The sequence below is a fragment of the Alligator mississippiensis genome, chromosome 6 (genome assembly GCF_030867095.1).
Source record: "Alligator mississippiensis isolate rAllMis1 chromosome 6, rAllMis1, whole genome shotgun sequence".
In the NCBI taxonomy this organism is placed as follows: Eukaryota; Metazoa; Chordata; order Crocodylia; family Alligatoridae; genus Alligator; species Alligator mississippiensis.
The window spans coordinates 84633115-84652344 of NC_081829.1; the positions used below are offsets into that span (position 1 = coordinate 84633115).

Consider the following 19230-nt stretch of genomic DNA (forward strand, 5'->3'; position numbering starts at 1 on the left):
ACCTTTGGATGCACGACAAGGTATGGCTGGCCTTGCTGGCTGCGGTCTGGCATTGGCGGCTCATGTTCATCTTGGAGTCAATAATGACTCCAAGATCCCTTTCCGCCTCTGTGCTTTCAAGAAGGGAACTCCCCAGCCAGTATGTATGCTGTGGATTCCTTCTCCAGGTGTGCGTGGGGGGGGGGGCGGAGCTTGAAGCTTGCATACGACAGCTGCAGCAGCCACCCAGTGCCTCATGATGCTACTGCTGTGCATCCATCCATGTGCAACCCCCTCCCCCAAGCTGTTCTCAAGGCCCAGTGGCAGCAGTGGGGCAGCAGCGGTGGGGTGTCCTTCATTCCCTCCATCCCCCTCGGCCAGCACCCTGGCCACCTCCAGGGAGCAGGGCTGAAGGGGTAAGGGTAGGCCAATGGTGCTGCCTCCAGGAAGCAGGGCCACCACTGCCTCCTCTCTGGAATGTTTTTGGAGCACTCTGATTGGTTGTTTCAGACAACCAATCAATGTGTGAATAAAGCATTATGGACAGACAGACAGACAGACAGACAAAGGCTTTTATAATATAAGAATAGTCTTGCAGATGAAGCTTCTACTTTGCTAAATTCTAGGCCCAAATGAAATAACTGAGTGACAAAAAGAAAGTGTAAAATGGTTAGTTATGGATAGATGCTCTATAGATCATTTAGTAGATCTTCTCCCTTTATGTTCTTGCCCAAAATAAAGACATGAATAGCTATATGTGAAAACAGCAAATGTAAATGGCATAACACTACTGAGGGTAGTGGGGTTCGATTTGCAGTTCAGGCAAACATCAGGTGTCAGTTTTCTTTTGATCTAATCTATCCACTGAATTTACCCCACAGCCAAGGATTCACCACTTACTCGAAGTAAACTCCGGTGTGGTGGTGGATATAATTGACGTTGTCAATATTGTTGTTTCTGTTGGCAGAAAAAAATAAAGAAATAGTCATCTAAAAGTGGTATTCAAATCTTTACATTTATCGTTGATTTATGTAGCTGAATCCACTACTGAATAAGTTTTGGGCAATAAAATTTCAATAATTACTTAATAAATAAAAAACAAGATAAATATGGTGACATAATTAATCAATCCAGAAGCCTGATTTAGTTCTGGCTGTGTGCTTCTTCTCTGGCAGTGAAAAGATAACAAGTTATACCAACTGAATTCAAAGGGATCTCCATTCACTACTGTTACCCCAAAATAGTTGGTGTCATTTTTATTGCCTGCAACCGAAGAAGATATAAGCAGGAAGCTATTTGTGAGATGGATGCAGATGGATGGATTTGGAATGCAAATAATGAAAACCAAGAAATATATATTACAGGAAATACCAAATTGAAATGTTTGTAAATATTCCTGTGGGCAGAGGAAGGCATGTAACAAGAACAAGAGAAAACAGCAGATCCCTTACCGATTCCCCTAGTAGCCATTTAAGAGAAGTCTGAAATGATGTAACATTGGCACCTGGTATTTCAGGATGCAGGCTAAATAAGAAAGGCATTCTTGAGCCTCCCAATAACCTCTGGCAAAGCCAAGTATCCACCTTGGCCAAGTCTAAGCGGGGAGACCTCAATGACTAACTTTCCTGAAGAACTTTTAGTACTTTTGTACATACAGAGTTACTGGGCTTTAGTAGTGATGGCAGCTCATGGCAAGATGAAGCTGCCTGAATTTCTACATCTATATCAGAGATAACAAGTTAAAAAAGACAAAGAAAAAAAATTACATTTCTCCTAGCTTGCAAATTTGCATAGCCAGCAATCAGGTTTGATAGCTAAACATGATATCTGCACTGAAACAAAATTTTACACCTAAGTGACATGCACGGTTAAGAAAAAAAAAACCAAAATACAGGTATTGGCTAATGACAGCCAATTTGTCGTAAAAGTAGCTTTGCTTTTAATACATCATTTAAAGGAGAGGGTTAATTTTTACAAATTTTTGTCTACTTCAAAAAAATTATGAAAAAGGTTCAGAATTACTGAAATGGTTCATTTTGATATTTTCAGAACAAAAGGATCTGATTTTTTTAAACAACATTTTTTAATATTACAGTAAAAATATACTTATAATAAAAAATAGTTATAGTAAAAAATTAGTAATGAAACAGGTCAAAATCACTTAAATGAAATATTTTGATTGGCCTGATCCAAACCTGGTTTGGAGTTTTAGTTTGCAACATTTTTTTCAATTTCTACTTCTCAGGCTGAGTTGGGATTGCAACTTTTTTCAATATTTCAAAAATGTTTATGAGATGAAAAGGTCATGGTCTGCCTTCCTCTGCTCAGAACCATTCAGAATTTGGTTCCCTATTATAAAAATAAGAGCTTTGACTTACGATTTGCAGTATTCTCTGTGGTGGTTGCTGTAGCAGCTGGCTCATGCAAAAAGACAATAGTAATATGATGAGTTAGGTTTATTTTCAAGTGTTAACTTAAAAAACACATTTAAATAAGTTTTGAAATGATGTTTAAAAATGAGAAATAAAAGCCCATGTCTTGTCCACCTCTATTCAGAACTCCTCAGGCCTTCGATAATGAAAAAAATGACTTATGCTTTATAACTTCTATCATACTCCATGGTGGATTATCAAGAGGTCTGTTCATATTCAAGGGCAATAGGGTTATTAGAAGTAAATCCAATCCCTGTTGAGTCATATCTCATATTGAGATATGAAATGGATTCTTCCATCTTTAGATGTGTAGGCCACCTATTTGAATGAAGAATGTACAGTAAGATAGCAAGTAAGGAAAGAAAATAGAACCTAGCCACAGCACTAGAAGCCACATGAGATGCTGGATCTGGGAGAGATGTTAATACAGATGGTAAAAATGAGAAAATTAGAAACTGTTTTAAACATTCTATTAGTATTGTTGATTCTTATGAGGCAGTGGATTACCAAAAAGACAGAACAGTGTAGTTTGACAAGGATTCATATTAGACACAAAGAGTATTTCACAAGAATGTCTTAGAGTTTTTGTGGGACATCGGTTCACATCTCTTCACCTGGCTCTACCTTACTGAATTCTGCAGGAATTATTACTTCTACGCTGCAAGGGAACCAGGCCCCTGCAGAAACTTGCACATACAGTTGAAGTTCCATGGCAGAACCAAATCTTTAGAAAATTTCTGGTTGGGAATTACTCTCCTAACTAAACTTTACCAAAGAAATGTTAAATAAACACTCCAAAATATCCATAATAAGGAATATTTTTTTGCTTTGATTGGAAGAGAGACAAACAGAGGAGGATGTAAGAAAAAGCTGAACCTCTAAAGGGGCATAAGAAAAATGGTTAATTAAATACAAAGTTGTTAAACCTGAATGTAACATGTATCCAGCTGAAAATGAGAAGATCATATTTTTATGCTGTGTTTTAATTGCTTAAAACCGTTCTGTTCAAGTGAAGCTAACCAGCAAAACTGACCAAAAGGCTTGTTTGGGGGTTTTTTTTGTTTGTTTGTTTGGTTTGTTTCTTTTTCTGTTTTTCGGCAGAAAGTCACATTCAACTTTGTGGGTTATTATTATAACCTAATAATACAGAAACAGGAAACAAAATGATTAATTACAGCTTCATTTTAGAGAGTGTATGCAGAAAGTATTGTAATATGCAGAAAACTAAGGTGATTATTTATTTTATTGATACAAAATGAAATATTACCCTATTCAGCAGAAATGTTAATGAGATATGTAAATGAAAATATGTGTGATTATCATTAAAATAATCTTTTTCATAAAGGCTTACCACACTATATTGTGGCACATGGATATCATCTTTCAGTAGCATGAATGTAGCAAAAGTGGATATTAAAACTAAGAACTAACTGTAACAACCTATTTATGCCCCTTCTGCCTTGACTTGCCATTCAGTTCAGTTAGTGTTGTGTTGTTGGGAAAGGAGTAGCATCTCTCACACATGTGAAGTGTTAATATGATGTCATACATTGAATAGCATCAAGCTGTCATGAAGGAAAGTCCTACAGTAAGAAGTGGAAATTGCTATCATTATCATATTAGTCACATTATCAATAACATATTATTGCGCTCTTATTCAAAGATCAAACGCGGAAGACCATGACCTACAGGACAGTAAAGAACATCCATGATACATGTTCAGTTTTAACCAGGTAACATTAAATGCTCAATAGCAATCTGGACAAGAGCAAGTGCAAGAGAGAAGAAAGATTTTAGTTTAACATAGATACTAAGGGAAGGCATTCCCACTGCATTTCCTGGAGTGGAAGGGAAACAATGTTCTTTTATTTTTAATGTTCAGTTTTCCATCCCCTGCCTGCTCTCCTCTTAACTTTGACTAACAGAGGCAGAGAATATCAACAAAGCACAAAGAATAATTTGTGCTTATACAGGGCCTGATTCTTCTTAAATTTCTGGACATGAAGTCCATGGAGTTAGAGAAGTATATAAGATAATAGAATCAGGTCCATAGATTCAGCAAGATAAGAGTTTAAAAGATAATTTTATTTCAACTATCTAGGCTGCTAACATTTGTATCCAAATATTTCTCTCCTCCAACAATTTAAATATTTTTTCAACTCTTTTATAGGTGATAAAAAGTGGGAGAAAATCATCATTTTAGTACCAATACCTGAGTATAAAAGTAGCACCCAAACGAAGATCAGAGTGTTATCCATGTTGACTGGGCTTGGAGGTGAAAGAAAAGAAATGGACTGAAAGATATATATTGCTTGAAAATATATAGAGGAGGCTGTCCTTGAAACTGGATCTTTATTTTATCATCAAATAAATTAAAATATTTCACATTAATTTTTTAAAAGGCTTTGACGCCAATCTCTTTGAGTAAGCATGATAACAGTACAGGTACAGCCACTGCTGTTTTGATTTCTTATCATTCATTTTTGCTACTTCCTGCAAAAATTGCTAGCATTAAAAGTGAGGCCGAATTACTATCTTACATTTCCTTATAATTTCTCCTTGCTTTTCTCAATAATTTTAAGGTCAAGCTAGAAAGTTTGAGGATTATGGAGCAGAAAGAGCTTCATGGACTAGAAAGAGCTTCAAACTAGGTTTGCCGGGGGATGGAAAACTAGGTTTACCGGGGGGCGGGGGGGTAACAGTGAAGGCCTTTTCATTCTTCCTGACCAAGTAGGGCAATGAGCTAGTTACTCTTGGTGTCTATACACAAATGCATGGACCCTGGGAAACAAGCAAAAAGGACTGGAAGTCCTCACACAGTCACAGCACTATGATGGGATTGGAATAACAGACTTGGTGGGATAGCTTGCATGACTAGAGCACTGTCATGGATGCAGCTTTCTTCAAACAACTAATGGAAGTTCCCCAATCACAGACTCTGGTTCTCATGGGGGACTTCAATCATCCTGACATCTTCTGGGAGGGCAATACAGCAGCGTGCAGGCAATCCAGGAAGTTTTTGGAGAGTGTTGGGGACAACTTCCTGGTGCAAGTGTTGGAGAGGCCAACTGGAGGCCATGCTGTTCTTGACCAGCCTGGGGAGAATTGGTGGGAGATGTAGTAGTGGATGGGAACTTGGGCAGCAGCAACCATGAGATAACTGAGTTCAGGATCCTAAGGAAAGGAATAAAGGAAAGCAGTGGACTAAGGACCCTGGATTTCAGAAAAGCAGACTTCAATTTGCTCAGGAAACTCATGGGCAAGATCCCCTGGGGGACCAGTCTCAGGGGAAAAGGAGTCCAGGACAGCTGGCTGTATTTTAAAGAAACCTTACTGAGGGTACAGGAATGAACCAGTCTGATGTACAGAAAGACTAGCAAGTATGGGAGAAGATCAGCTTGGCTTAGCAGGGAACCCTTCAGTGTGCTAAAACACAAAAAGGAAGCTTACAAGAAGTAGAAGCTTTGACAAACAAGTAGCAAGGAGTTTAAGAATATTGTTTGGGCATGCAGGGTTGAAATCAGGAAGGCCAAAGTGCAACTGGAATTGCAGCTAGCAAAGGACATGAAGGGTAACAAGAAGGGTTTCTACAAGTATGTCAGCAACAAGAAGGTCAGGGAAACTGTGGGTCCCTTACTGAATGGGAGAAGCAACCTAGTAACACAGGATGCAGAAAAGGCTGGAGTACTCAATGCCTGTTTCACCTCCATCTTCACAGGCAAGGTCAGCTCCCAGACTACTGCATCTGGCAGCACAGTTTGGGGAGGAGGTGAGCAGGCAACAGGTGTGGAAGAACAGGTTAGGAACTATTTAGAAAAGCTGGATGTATATAACTTAATGGGGTCAAATGTTATGCACCCAAGGGTGGTGAGGGAGTTCGCCAATGTCTTTATATAGTTATAGGGCCTTATCTTTGAAAACTCAGGGTGATTGGGAGGGGTCCCAGTTGACCGAAAAGGGGCAAATATAGTGCCCATCTTTAAGAAAGGGAAGAAGGAATATCCATGGAACTAGAGACTGGTCAGCTGACTATGAGCCAACAATGTGCCTTTGTTGAGAAGAAGGCTAATGGCACACTGGGCTGCATTAGTAGAAGTGCTGCTAGCTAATCAAGGAAAGTGATTCTTCCCTTCTATTCAGCACTGGTGAGGCCACATCTGGAGTATTGTGTCCAGTTTTGGGACCCTCCACCATAGAAAGGATAGAGACAAATTGGACACAGTCCAGCAGATGGCAACAAAAATGGTTAGTGAACTGGGGCACATGACTTCTGAGAAGAGGCTGAGGGAACTTGACTAATATAGTCTGGAAAAGAGAAGACAGGGGGAATTTAATAGCACCCTACCTGAAAGGCAGTTACAAAGAAGATGGAGCTAAACCAGGGGTCAGCAATGTTTTTGGGCAGCGCACCAAAAGCACTCACAATCTCTACTTGGATGATGTTGGCATGCCGGGGTGGATGGTGGGGGAAGCTGTGAAGAGCCTAATCCTTATTGTGGCAGTACAGCCTGGGCCCCTTCCACACCATCTGACCCAAGGCATGCATGCACCCACAGCTGGCTATAAGCCAGGCCCGGGCTCTGTAGACCTTAGTATCTCACCCCTGCATGCTGCCAGCGGCCCAGACTCCATGGAAGATGGCTTGGGCCTGCCCCAGCTGGCTGCTTGCCACAACCAAGAGGGTACAATTGGCTGCACCAGGTCCACACAGCCCTGGCCTGGCTCATTTCAGGCAGCTGGTGCATGCACACTTTGGGGCATACAGCAGAATGGGGTTGGGGCTGCACTGCCACAACAAGGATCTGGTCCCTCGCTGCTTCCCTGCCTTCTGCCACAGGTGTGTTTGTACCCACAGTCAGCAACAAGCCAGGCTGAAGCTCTGTGGACCCTCATGCAGGTTCTTGTAGCCTCCCAGCTGAATGCCACATCTGGCCTGGACTCTGAGAAGGCCCCTGCCACCCACTATGGATTCTGGGCTGCTCATGACATGTGTCAGGGAGGGTACAAGCAGCTGCACTGGGGTTGACAGAGCCCCAGCCCAGCTTGTTGCCAGTGATGGGCACACATGCATATCCAGATGGATTGCAGGGGACCTGTGAGGGACCCAATCCTCGTTGTGGCATTGTAGCCCTAGCCCCTTCCCTATCATCCACCCCGAGGTGCATGTGCCAGGCAAAATGCCTTTGTATGCCATGCTTCAGCATGTGTGCCAGAGGTTGCTGACCTCTGAGCTAGACTGTTCTCAGTGGTGGCAGATGACAGAACAAGGAGCAATGGTCTCAAGTTGTGGCAAACAAAATTAAGATTAGATATCATGTAGAGGGTAGTAAATCAATGGAACTGATAACTCAGAAAGGTTGTGAAATTTACGTCCTTGGAGGTTTGAACAACCAGCTAGGCAAATCCTTGTCTGGGATGACATAGTTGGAGATGGTCCAACTGGAGCAGGGATTAGATGACATCCTCAGGTCCTTTCCAACCCTAATTTTCTATGATTCTATTATTCTATTTTAAGGACAAACCTTGCACACCAACTTCTACCCTGAACCACGAAACTGCATCAGCTGTTCACGCATGCATTGGTATGCAGCTACTGCAATTTCAACCACTTACTTGGAGTTAAGCTTTAAAGGTTTCAAGCGTTATAAAAATTATCCATACCCTGGGAAAAACAGGCCATCCTGGCCTCTTAACATGAATGGATTTCAAGCAATGTGAACTTTATTTTCCGTCACACACAAATGTGAAGCCATCAGCCACTATACTAACAACACTACTGGAGCATCTATGAGACAAAAAGAATAATTTTGAATTCAGTACTGGGTTTGGGTTGTAATTAATTTACCAGAATCTGGGGTCAGATTCTGAATGGGGAACAATACAAATAAACATTAAAAACTGTTTACAGAATGAGAGTGATGTCCCATGAGGGAAAACTAATTATGAAATTAAAGGCTAGTGTAACACACACACACATAGGCCACGTTGACATGAGACGCTGACTGTGCAGTAATTTAGAACTCATACAAACAAGTACTAAATGACTGCAGTAATCTGGGTTACTGTGCAGTAGCACCGACAACTTCTTTGTGATGCTGACAGCACAGCAGCATCACATCACAGTTTCTGCCATGCAACACTGCTGTGCAGTAGTCATGGGCTACTGCGCAGTCAGTGACTTGTGTAGATGCAGCCATACAGTGGTAGAATTCAGGTTGTATGGCCAACCTTTAATTTGGCATTTCCTAGTGATTAAGTTCTGCCTTTTGCAATTTTAATGTACTTCAATGAATCAATTCTGTATAATTTTAAATACCAGCTCTATATTTGAGGGTCTCAAGAGTATCCCCAAGATTTTAGTTGGAAGATATTATTTCAGATAGATTTCTTTTCTCTTTGTCCGTGTAACATCTTGACCATTTCCTAAGTCTGCTTAACCCCATGGGTCAAGACCTAATGTACATCTCAATATGGCACCTCTTCCAAATTTAAGTAGTTACCAATTTCAGAACTCTTCCAATAAATGTGGTTGCTGTATTTCCCTGAATCCAAGATGTGTTCAGTTTTGGGCCCCCAACTACCAACATTAATGATGTGGACACTGGAGTCAAAAGCGGACTGGCCAAGTTCGCCGATGACACCAAACTTTGGGGAAAAGCATCCACACTAGAAGACAGGCAGGCGATCCAGGCTGACCTGGACAGGCTCAGCAAGTGGGCGGATGAGAATCTGATGGTGTTCAACGCCGATAAATGCAAGGTTCTCCACCTTGGGAAGAAAAACCCACAGCATCCTTATAGGCTCGGCAGTGCTATGTTGGCTAGCACTATGGAAGAAAGAGACTTGGGGGTCATCATTGACCACAAGATGAACATGAGCCTGCAGTGCGATGCTGCGGCTAGTAAAGCAACCAAAACGCTGGCTTGCATCCATAGATGCTTCTCAAGCAAATCCCGGGACGTCATTCTCCCCTTGTACTCGGCCTTGGTGAGGCCGCAGCTGGAGTACTGCATCCAGTTTTGGGCTCCACAATTCAAAAAGGACGTGGAGAAGCTTGAGAGAGTCCAGAGAAGAGCCACACACATGATCAGAGGTCAGGGAAGCAGACCCTATGAAGACAGGCTGAGAGCCCTGGGGCTCTTTAGCCTGGATAAGCGCAGGCTCAGGGGTGATCTGATGGCCACCTATAAGTTTATCAGGGGTGACCACCATTATCTGGGGGAATGTTTGTTCACCAGAGCGGCCCAAGGGATGATGACTAGGTCGAATGGTCATAAACTACTACAAGACCGTTTCAGGCTGGACATAAGAATTTCTTTACTGTCCGAGCCCCCAAGGTCTGGAACAGCCTGCCATCGGAGGCAGTTCAAGCGCCTTCATTGAACACCTTCAAGAGCAAACTGGATGCTCATCTTGCTGGGATCCTATGAACCCAGCTGACTTCCTGCCCTTTGGGCAGGGGGCTGGACTCGATGATCTTCCGAGGTCCCTTCCAGCCCTAATGTCTATGAAATCTATGAACTACAGAAAGGATGAGTACAAATTAGAGAGAGTCCAGCAGAGGGGAACAAAAAGGGTAAGAGGGCTGAAGCACATGACTTATGGGGAGAGGCTGAGGGAACTGAGCTTATTTAGTCTAGAGAAGAGGAGACTAAGAGTGGATTTAATAGCAGACTTCAACTGCCTGATGGGGGGTTCAAAAGAGGATGGAGCTAGACTGTTCTCATTGGTGGCATATGAGAAAACAAGAAGCAATGGTCTCACGTTGCAGCAAGGGAAGGTTAGGTTAGATATTAGGAAGAATTTTCTCACTAGGAGGGTAGTAAAACACTAGCACAAGTTACCCAGAGAGGTGGTGGAATCTCCATCCTTGGAAGTTTTCAAAACCTGGATAGACAAAGCTTTGGCTGGGATGATCTAGTTGGGGATGTTCCTGCTTTGAGCAGGAGGTTGGACTAGATGGCCTCCTGAGGTCCCTTTCAACCCTAATTTTCTATGATTCTAACATCCTGACTACTTCCCAAGTCTGCTTAATCCCATGGGTCAAGACCTAATGTACATCTCAATATGGCACTTCTTCAACATTTTAGTACTTATCAGTTTCGGAACTCTGCCAATAAATGTGTTTACTGTATTTCCCTGAATCCAAGATGAGACTGAATTTAACATGGCCTCCCAATAATCAGATTCCAGAAATAGAAAATCTATTAATGTTATTATATCCCATGTCTAGCATCTAAATATTGGAGGATTGTCTTAAATTCATGCCCCACACTGATGTAGTGGAGCAAGCAGTGGCAAGGGAGGAGGGATTTAGCAAGGAATTAGTCTTGATAAAGAAAAATAGTATTGTATTGTCTGTATGTATTTGTAACAAGGAAGTAGATTATATTACTTGTTTATAATTCTGCCTAATATGGAACACTCGATATCATTTCTGTAAATTTAGTTATGAGATTAGGGGTCAGGCATACATAGTGCTAATGGAAAGTATCAGTTGGTCAAACTGTTTTTATCGGACTTCAATGCCTGGTACTACCAAGATCAGTTCTGCAAGATTTCCTATCAAAACTTCCATTGACTTAAATAAGGGTCATATGAGTAGGGTCAGGCTCAAAGCTTGCAAGATTAGTTAGAAGGAAGTTGGAGAGACCATATGAATAGATTACTCCACATCACATGATTATACAGCATAAAGAATAACCTTGTAAAATTCCACATATGATCAACATGGTTCCGTTCTTTCTTTGCCCTATTAAATTGTGACTTTTACTTGATTATTCAGATTTTGGAAAAAATAAAATGAAAAACTGAAACCCATGTAGGAGCAACGTGCCAGTCTTTCCCCTATATTTTTGTTGTAATGATATATAAAGAGTTTAGTTGATGTACTTTTGGGGAAGGACCCATTTCTCTTCCTTGCTTGCACACTGCTTAGTATAATGGGGTCTCAGCCCATTCATAGCAGGGATATACAAAGCTTTGGGTGGCAATTCGATTCGGAGAAGATTCGGCCCAATTCGGTGGCCAAATCTCTGAATCCGAATTGAATCAGGGGACCAGTTTAAAAGGCTGAATCAATTCAAAGCTCTCCAAATCTTCGGGAAAGAGTCGGAGAACTTTGATGGTTCGGGCAGTCCACAGTGGCTACAGCAGGAAGCTGCAGTTGACTCTGAGCTAGTAAGTACTAGGGGCTGGGGGAGGGGGGACAGGACCATGGGGGGACCCCTGCCAGCCCACCTGACCCCCCCCACTCCCCCAACCCCTACCCGCTTCCCCAGCCCCGTCCCATGACTGCCCTGCCCACCCCAGTTTGGTACTTTAAAGAAAAGGCCCAGTGCTCACTTGGTGCTGCTGGATGGGGGGGCCAATCCCTGCAGCCCCTTACTGCCCCATGCTGTATGGGGGGCTCTGCATGAACCCTCTCACCCCCCTGTTCCCCCAGTCCCCCAACAGGTGCCCCGTCCGGGCCAGCTCTGGCTCTTTAAGGAAAAAAAAAAGCTGAGAAGAGCCCCGGGACTCACCATGCTTCCAGCAGCCTCGGGGCTTCAGGGGGTCATGCAGAGCCCCACAAATGGTGTGGGGCAGCAGGGATCGCTCCCCACCAGCAGAAGCGGTGAGTCTGGGGGGGGGTTTCAGGTGTTTTTTTTTTTCCTTAAAGAACCAGATCTGGCCTGAGTGGGGCATCCATGGGGGGAGGGGGGCTGAGGGAGCAAGGGAGGGGTCAGGGGGCTCATGGAGAACCCCTAATGCAGCGGGAAGTTGGGGTTGCCCCCCCCACCTGGCAGCACCTGCTGAGTTGGGGCTTTTTTTCCCCCAAGTGCTGGTGTGGGCGGGGCATCCATTGCCGGGCTGGGAGAGTGGGTGGTGGATGGGCCTGGCCTGGCTGATTCAGAGATTCAGCAGCAGCCATATCCCAGAATCAGATTCTGCTGAATTGAATCGGAACAGTGATTTGAATCAGCAAATTGAATCACTGTCCCCTGAATCAGCTGAATCCAAATCCCAACCAAATACTAGCCACTTCACACAGGCCTAATTCTTAGGACCTGTAGGCATTACAAGAATACAATAAATAATTGTTGAATAAGTTAGTGTTAAAATACAGAGAAAACAACAGAGAGAAACCAACAGAGAACACAAAAAGCAAGGATCAATACATAAATCATCATAATTCAGGAAATCAAGAAGCAAGTATTTCAGGGGCCAGGTAGAGAGAGAAGCAGGAAGACTGTAGAACATAGTTTAAATTCTGAAAAGGAAAAATATGTCAAGAGCAAAGAACAAATAAAATGAAAGCAAAAAGGACTGATTGAGATAATAGGGGTCTTTTTCAAGGAAAATTTAAGGCAAGGGTAATTTAAAATGCAGAATGAAGAGGCATCCTAACCTGAAGCAGTTTCAGAAGAGAAAAATTGCTTCTACTATTTCTAGAAATGGAAACAGAAAAATTTGAATCATGCTAGAGCCAATACGGATGTTTATGGAACTGGAACATCTTAGTTCTGATGCCACATAGGGCATCCCTATGCTCATAGGGATGTGGCATCAGACAGAAAGCAAGCTTTGGCATACATCTCCACTTACATTAATGGGCCCCCCACCTCTTACTGTACTAGCTGAGTGACAGGCAAGTGCTTTCACTTCTCTGTGGGGGAGAATGACCTCATTAATCATTCTTACCTGAATCACTAAGTTACAACAACTGGTTATTAACTATGTTACCTACAGGCCCAGCCCAATAGACTTAGAACTTTACATTCTCAAAAGCATACAAATCCACTGAGGGAGAGTATTGCATTATTCCCTAGATTTCTGTTTGCTTTTCCTTATTTCAGGACTTCTCACACCATGAAGACTTAACCCCTTTCCTTCCCACTTGTACTGGTGCAGATCCTTCCCAACCCTATCTATGATGACATAGCTTACTTTTGGCATGGCAAAGTTTTCATGTAAAGGTAAAAATAATGTTTTAGCTTCCTTTAATATGGTTTCATATCTAGATATTAGGGCTGTGTGACACTTTGGGTGCCTATTCGATTTGGAGGAGATCCGACCCAATGCAGTGGCCGAATCTCTGAATCCAAATCAAATCAGGAGACCAATTAAAAGATCTGAATCAATTTGAAGCTCTCTGAATCAATTCAGAAAAGATTCAGAGAGCTTCAGAGATGTGGCAGTCCCCACTTGCTCCAGCAGGGAGTTGGACCCGGACTGTGTGCTGGTAAGTAGGGGGCAGGGGAGGGGGGACTGGAGAAGCGGGGAGGGGACCATGGGGGGACCCCTTCCAGGCCCCATCCCCTGCCTGCAGCCCCAGCCCCACCGGTCCCCTGACCCCCGCCCACTCCCCCAGCCCCCGAATGGTTGCCCCACCTGCCCCAGCTCCCAGCCCTTAAAAAAAAAGCCCCCACTCACCGGCTGCTGCCAGGCAGGGGGGCTGCCCCCCCCACTGCCCTGCTGCCCCCAACTGCCCTGAACTGCATGGGGGGCTCTGCCATGAGCCCTCCAACTCCCGCCTGCTCTCCCAGCTCCCCCATGGCTTCCCCGTCCCAGCTCCTGGGTCTTTAAAAAAGAAAAAAACAAGCCCCAACTCACCGGCTGCTGTAGTAGCCATTGCGGCTTCTTGGGGCTCATGACAGAGCCCCCCCATGCAGCAAGGGGTAGTGGGGGGAAGCAGGGATCACTCCCCATCTGGCAGAATCTGGTGAGTTGGGGCTTTTTTTAAAGGGCGGGAGCTGGGACCGGGTGGGGCTGCCATGAGGGGGGTGGGTTAGGAGAGTGGGTGGGGGTTGGGGGCTCAAGGTAGTGCCCCCCATGCAGCACAGGGTAGTAGGAGGCAGAGGGGATCGCCCCCCCACCGCCTGGCAGCAGCCGGTGAGTGAGGGCTTTTTTTCTTTTAAAGAGCCAGGAGCTGGGAGAGTGGGCAGGGCTGCAATTGAGAGTGGGCAGGGGATGGTAGCCAAATCTCTGAATCAGATTTGGCTGAATCGATTTGGGACAGTGATTCAAATCACTGAATCGAATCTCTGTCCCCCAAATCAGCCTAATCCGAACCTGAAGCAAATACTAGCCGCTTCACACAGGCCTACTGGATATATTGGTGACTAACCACAAGCAAGTGCTCTGAAGATCAGTGAGAGGACTCCGCCTTTTTTTCTACACCAATTTACTTTTCCTTCTCTATAGAGATTAAGAGGACTTTCATAGATTCATAGATGTTAGGGTCGGAAGGGACCTCAATAGATCATCGAGTCCGACCCCCTGCATAAGCAGGAAAGAGTGCTGGGTCTAGATGACCCCAGCTAGATGCTCATCTAACCTCCTCCTGAAGACCCCCAGGGTAGGGGAGAGCACCACCTCCCTTGGGATCCCGTTCCAGACCTTGGCCACTCGAACTGTGAAGAAGTTCTTCCTAATGTCCAATCTAAATCTGCTCTCTGCTAGCTTGTGGCCATTGTTTCTTGTAACCCCCGGGGGCACCTTGGTGACTAAATACTCACCAATTCCCTTCTGTGCCCCCGTGATGAACTTATAGGCAGCCACAAGGTCTCCTTTCAACCTTCTCTTGCGGAGGCTGAAAAGATCCAGTTTCTCTAGTCTCTCCTCGTAGGGCTTGGTCTGCAGGCCCTTGACCATACAAGTTGCCCTTCTCTGGACCCTCTCCAGGTTATCCGCATCCTTCTTGAAGTGTGGCGCCCAGAATTGCACGCAGTACTCCAACTGCGGTCTGACCAGCTCCCTATAGAGGGGAAGTATCACCTCCCTGAACCTATTCGTCATGCATCTGCTGATGCACGATAAAGTGCCATTGGCTTTTTTGATGGCTTCGTCACACTGCCGGCTCATGTTCATTTTGGAGTCCACTAGGACTCCAAGATCCCTTTCCACCTCTGTGCCACCCAGCAGGTCATTCCCTAGGCTGTAGGTGTGCTGGACATTTTTCCTCCCTAGGTGCAGCACTTTGCATTTCTCCTTGTTGAACTGCATCCTGTTGTTTTCTGCCCACTTGTCCAGCCTGTCCAGGTCTGCCTGCAGCTGTTCCCTGCCCTCCGGCGTGTCCACATCTCCCCATAGCTTTGTGTCATCCGCAAACTTGGACAGAGTACATTTCACTCCCTCGTCCAAGTCACTGATGAAGACATTAAAGAGTATCGGTCCAAGGACCGAGCCCTGCGGGACCCCACTGCCCACACCCTTCCAGGTCGAGACTGACCCATCCACCACGACTCTTTGGGTGCGACCCTCTAGCCAATTCGCCACCCACCGGACTGTGTAGTCATCCACGTCACAGCCTCTTAACTTGTTCACCAGTATGGGGTAGGATACCGTATCGAAGGCCTTCCTGAAGTCTAAGTATATGACATCCACCCCTCCTCCTGTGTCCAGGCATTTCGTAACCTGGTCATAGAAAGAGACTAGATTGGTCAGGCACGATCTGCCTGCCACAAACCCATGCTGGTTTCCCCTCAGCATAATTTGCCCTGCTGGGCTCTCACAAATGTGAGCCTTGATAATTTTTTCAAAGACTTTACCAAGGATGGAGGTGAGACTGACTGGCCTATAGTTGCCTGGGTCCTCCTTCCTCCCCTTTTTGAAAATGGGGACCACGTTAGCCCTTTTCCAGTCCTCCAGGACTTGGCCCGTGCGCCACGAGCATTCGAATATTCCCGCCAGTGGCTCTGCAATGATGTCGGCCAGTGCCTTCAGCACCCTCGGATGGAGCTCATCCGGGTCTGCCGACTTAAAGGTATCCAGTTCTTCCAAGTGACTCTGCACCGTCCCAGGGTCTACGCATGGAAGTCTGGTGCCTTCCTGCTGCCTCTCTATAACCCCAGTGAGAGACTTGTCGTGCCCCTCACTTAGGAACACTGAGGCAAAGAACTCGTTGAGGAGTTCAGCCTTGTCCCCCCTGTCTGTCACCAATTGTTTCTGCCCATTTAGCAGGGGTCCTATTCCTCCCTGGGCCTTCCTTTTACTCCCTATATATCTAAAAAACAATTTCTTGTTGTCTTTTACTTGGGTTGCCATCCTCAGCTCCATGGTAGCTTTGGCCCGTCTAACTGCCTCCCTACAAGCACGAGCAGAGGAGGTATATTCATCTTTAGTGATCTCACCTTGTTTCCACATTTTATGTGCTCCCCTTTTGGCCCTTAGGCTGCCCTGGATTTCTCTGGTCAGCCATGGAAGCCTCCTGGCCCCTTTCCCTCTTTTGCCTCGCTCGGGGATCGTTTTGCTTTGTGCCCAAATTGTCTCCCACTAACACTCCATCACCACTACAGGATTTCCTTCAATCCTACCCCCAATCACCATGAAGTCCCACCTCTGAAAAGAAGTGCTCAGGCCAGGTAATTGGTAGTGGAGAGATTAGAAAAACTAGCTTGTTACCAGTCTGGTCCTCTATGAGGCCCTCCTTTCAAGAGGACCTGTGCCTTCATTTCTCTATGGGATGGGATCACTTGATGAGCCATTCTCCAGCTGCATCTCTGAGTTAAACCCTAGTTCATAGATTCATAGATTGTAGAGTCGGAAGGTACCACAATGGATCATCGTATCTGACCCCCTGCCCCTGGCAGGAAAGAGGACCGAGGTCAGATGACCCCAGCCAGGTGACTATTTAGCCTCTTCTTGAAGACCTCCAAGTTAGGTGATAGCACCACCTCTCTTGGAAGCCCATTCCAGATCCTGGCCACCCTTACTGTGAAAATTTCTTCCTAATATCTAACCTAAATCCACTTTCAACTAGTTTACGCCCGCTATTCCTAGTCACTCCCTATTCCCCGTTGACTTCCCCCAATTCATTTATAGGCGGCCACAAGATCTCCCCTAAGCCGTCTCTTGTGAAGGCTGAAGAGATTCAGCTCTCAACCTCCCACCGTAGGGTCTATCACGAAGGCCACTAATCATGCGAGTGGCCCTCCTCTGGACCCTCTCCAGATTCTCCACGTCTCTCTTGAAGTGTGGTGCCCAAAACTGGACACAGTACTCCAACTGTGGCCTGACCAGTGCTGCATAGAAAGGGAGCATCATCACCTTTGATCTATTAGTCATACACCTGCTAATGCACATCAAGGTGCAATTGGCCTTGTTGATGGCCTCTTTACACTGCTGGCTCATGTTCATCTTGGAGTCAATTATGACTCCAAGATCCCTCTCTGCCTCCGAGCTGCTGAGAAGGACACTGCTCAACCTATAGGTGTGCTGGGGGTTCCTCCTTCCCAGGTGGAGTACCTTACATTTATCTTTATTAAATTGCATCCTATTTCTCCCTGCCCATTGATCCAACCTGTCCAGGTCGGCCTGAATCTGCTCCCTGCCCTCCTGTGTACTAACTTTGCCCCATAACTTGGTATTAGCATCAAACTTGGAGAGGGTGCTCTCGACACCCTCGTCCAAATTACTGATGAAGATATTAAATAATATTGGTCTGAGGACTGAACTCTGTGGGACCTCACTGCCCACCTCCCTCCGGGTCGAGAAGGAACCATCCACCACCACTCTCTGGGTGCAGTCCCTAAGCCAGTTGGCCACCCGCCTGACCGTGTAGGCGTTTGCTCCACAGTCTGCTAGCTTCCCAATGAGGATAGGGTATGAAACTGTGTCAAAGGCCTTCCTAAAGTCCAGGAAGATGACATCAGCCTTGGCTCCTGCATCCAGGCTGTGTGTGACCTGGTCACAGAAGGCTACAAGGTTTGTCAGGCAGGATCTACCTGTGACAAACCCATGCTGGTTTCCCCTCAGCATTGTTTCCCCTGCTGGGCCTGCACAAGTGTGTTCTTTGATTATTTTCTCTAGCATTTTCCCAGGAATAGAGGTAAGACTGAGTGGTCTAAAGTTACCCGGCTCATCCCTTCTCCCTTTCTTGAAAATGAGCACCATGTTGGCCCTTCTCCAGTCCTCAGGGACCTGGCCAGAGCACCATGAGTGCTCGAACAGCTGTGCCAGTGGCTCAGCTATGACACTGGCCAATTCTTTCAGCAGCCGTGGATGGAGGTCATCCAGGCCTGCTGACTTGTACCCATCCAGCTCCTCCAGGAGCTCCTTAACTATTTCAGAACTAGTTCTCAAATTGGTAACCCACAGGTCCAGTGGATTTAGCCCTTGAAAATATTCTCCTTCTAAGGTCTGTGTTTGGCATGAATCTCAAGCCTGTAGGAAGTCAAGATTTTAACTTGGTGTTCTCATTTTCTTGTTGCAGCTCCTTACTCTCCCTACATCTATCTCAGCGTGTGGCTGCTGACAGCTTCCTGGCACCCCTCTCTGTAGGCCAGGCCTCTAAACAGATCTGAGTCTTTCCATCTCCAAGTTCTCAGGTTTGGTATGCAGAACCTGTTACCAGCCCTTGGTTGAGGAGTGCCTTTCACAGCTGGGAGACTGGCTATTGTATTTGGGGAAATTCCTTATCCAGGACTTTGTTTAATGTTTGCTGCTAGTTTTCTTTAGGCATCCTTCTGCTCGAACTCAATGCCCAATACCCAATAGAAAAACAAACATATGGAAACATGTATGAACATCACATAAAACAGTGAAATCCCCCTGTTCTCCATAGCATCAGCAAAATCCAGGTATTTTGTGAGAAAAGTCATCTGAAATACTTTTCATATGCAACTGTTGACCAGAAAATCTGGAGAAAAATCCATTTGAGTGGGTTTTTTTATAAGACTAACTCCAAGTGGATACTAGTTGTAAGGCGTGGTCCTGCATAATAGTATGAAATGGGCTGTCTGCAGTAAAATATTCATAGGCCCCATTACATACAAATAAGGGGTGGGACACGAGTGTTGGCCTACAGGAAGAATCACAAGTGTTTCAGGCATTCAAA

At 45.2% G+C, this 19230-nt stretch overlaps 1 protein-coding gene across 1 annotated transcript in view; it reads right to left on the minus strand.

The window, feature by feature from the left end:
- The window catches only part of LOC102566234 (deleted in malignant brain tumors 1 protein), a 63041-nt gene extending 49016 nt beyond the window's left edge, over nucleotides 1–14025 (minus strand). The window contains exons 1-3 of the mRNA XM_059730341.1: nucleotides 14007–14025; nucleotides 1601–1699; nucleotides 1176–1242 (exon numbers count right to left, since the gene is read on the minus strand). Of these exons, the coding sequence (XP_059586324.1) occupies nucleotides 1176–1242; nucleotides 1601–1699; nucleotides 14007–14025 (185 nt within the window). The remainder of the gene's footprint in view (nucleotides 1–1175; nucleotides 1243–1600; nucleotides 1700–14006) is intronic.
- Between the last annotated feature and the right edge of the window lie 5205 nt (nucleotides 14026–19230).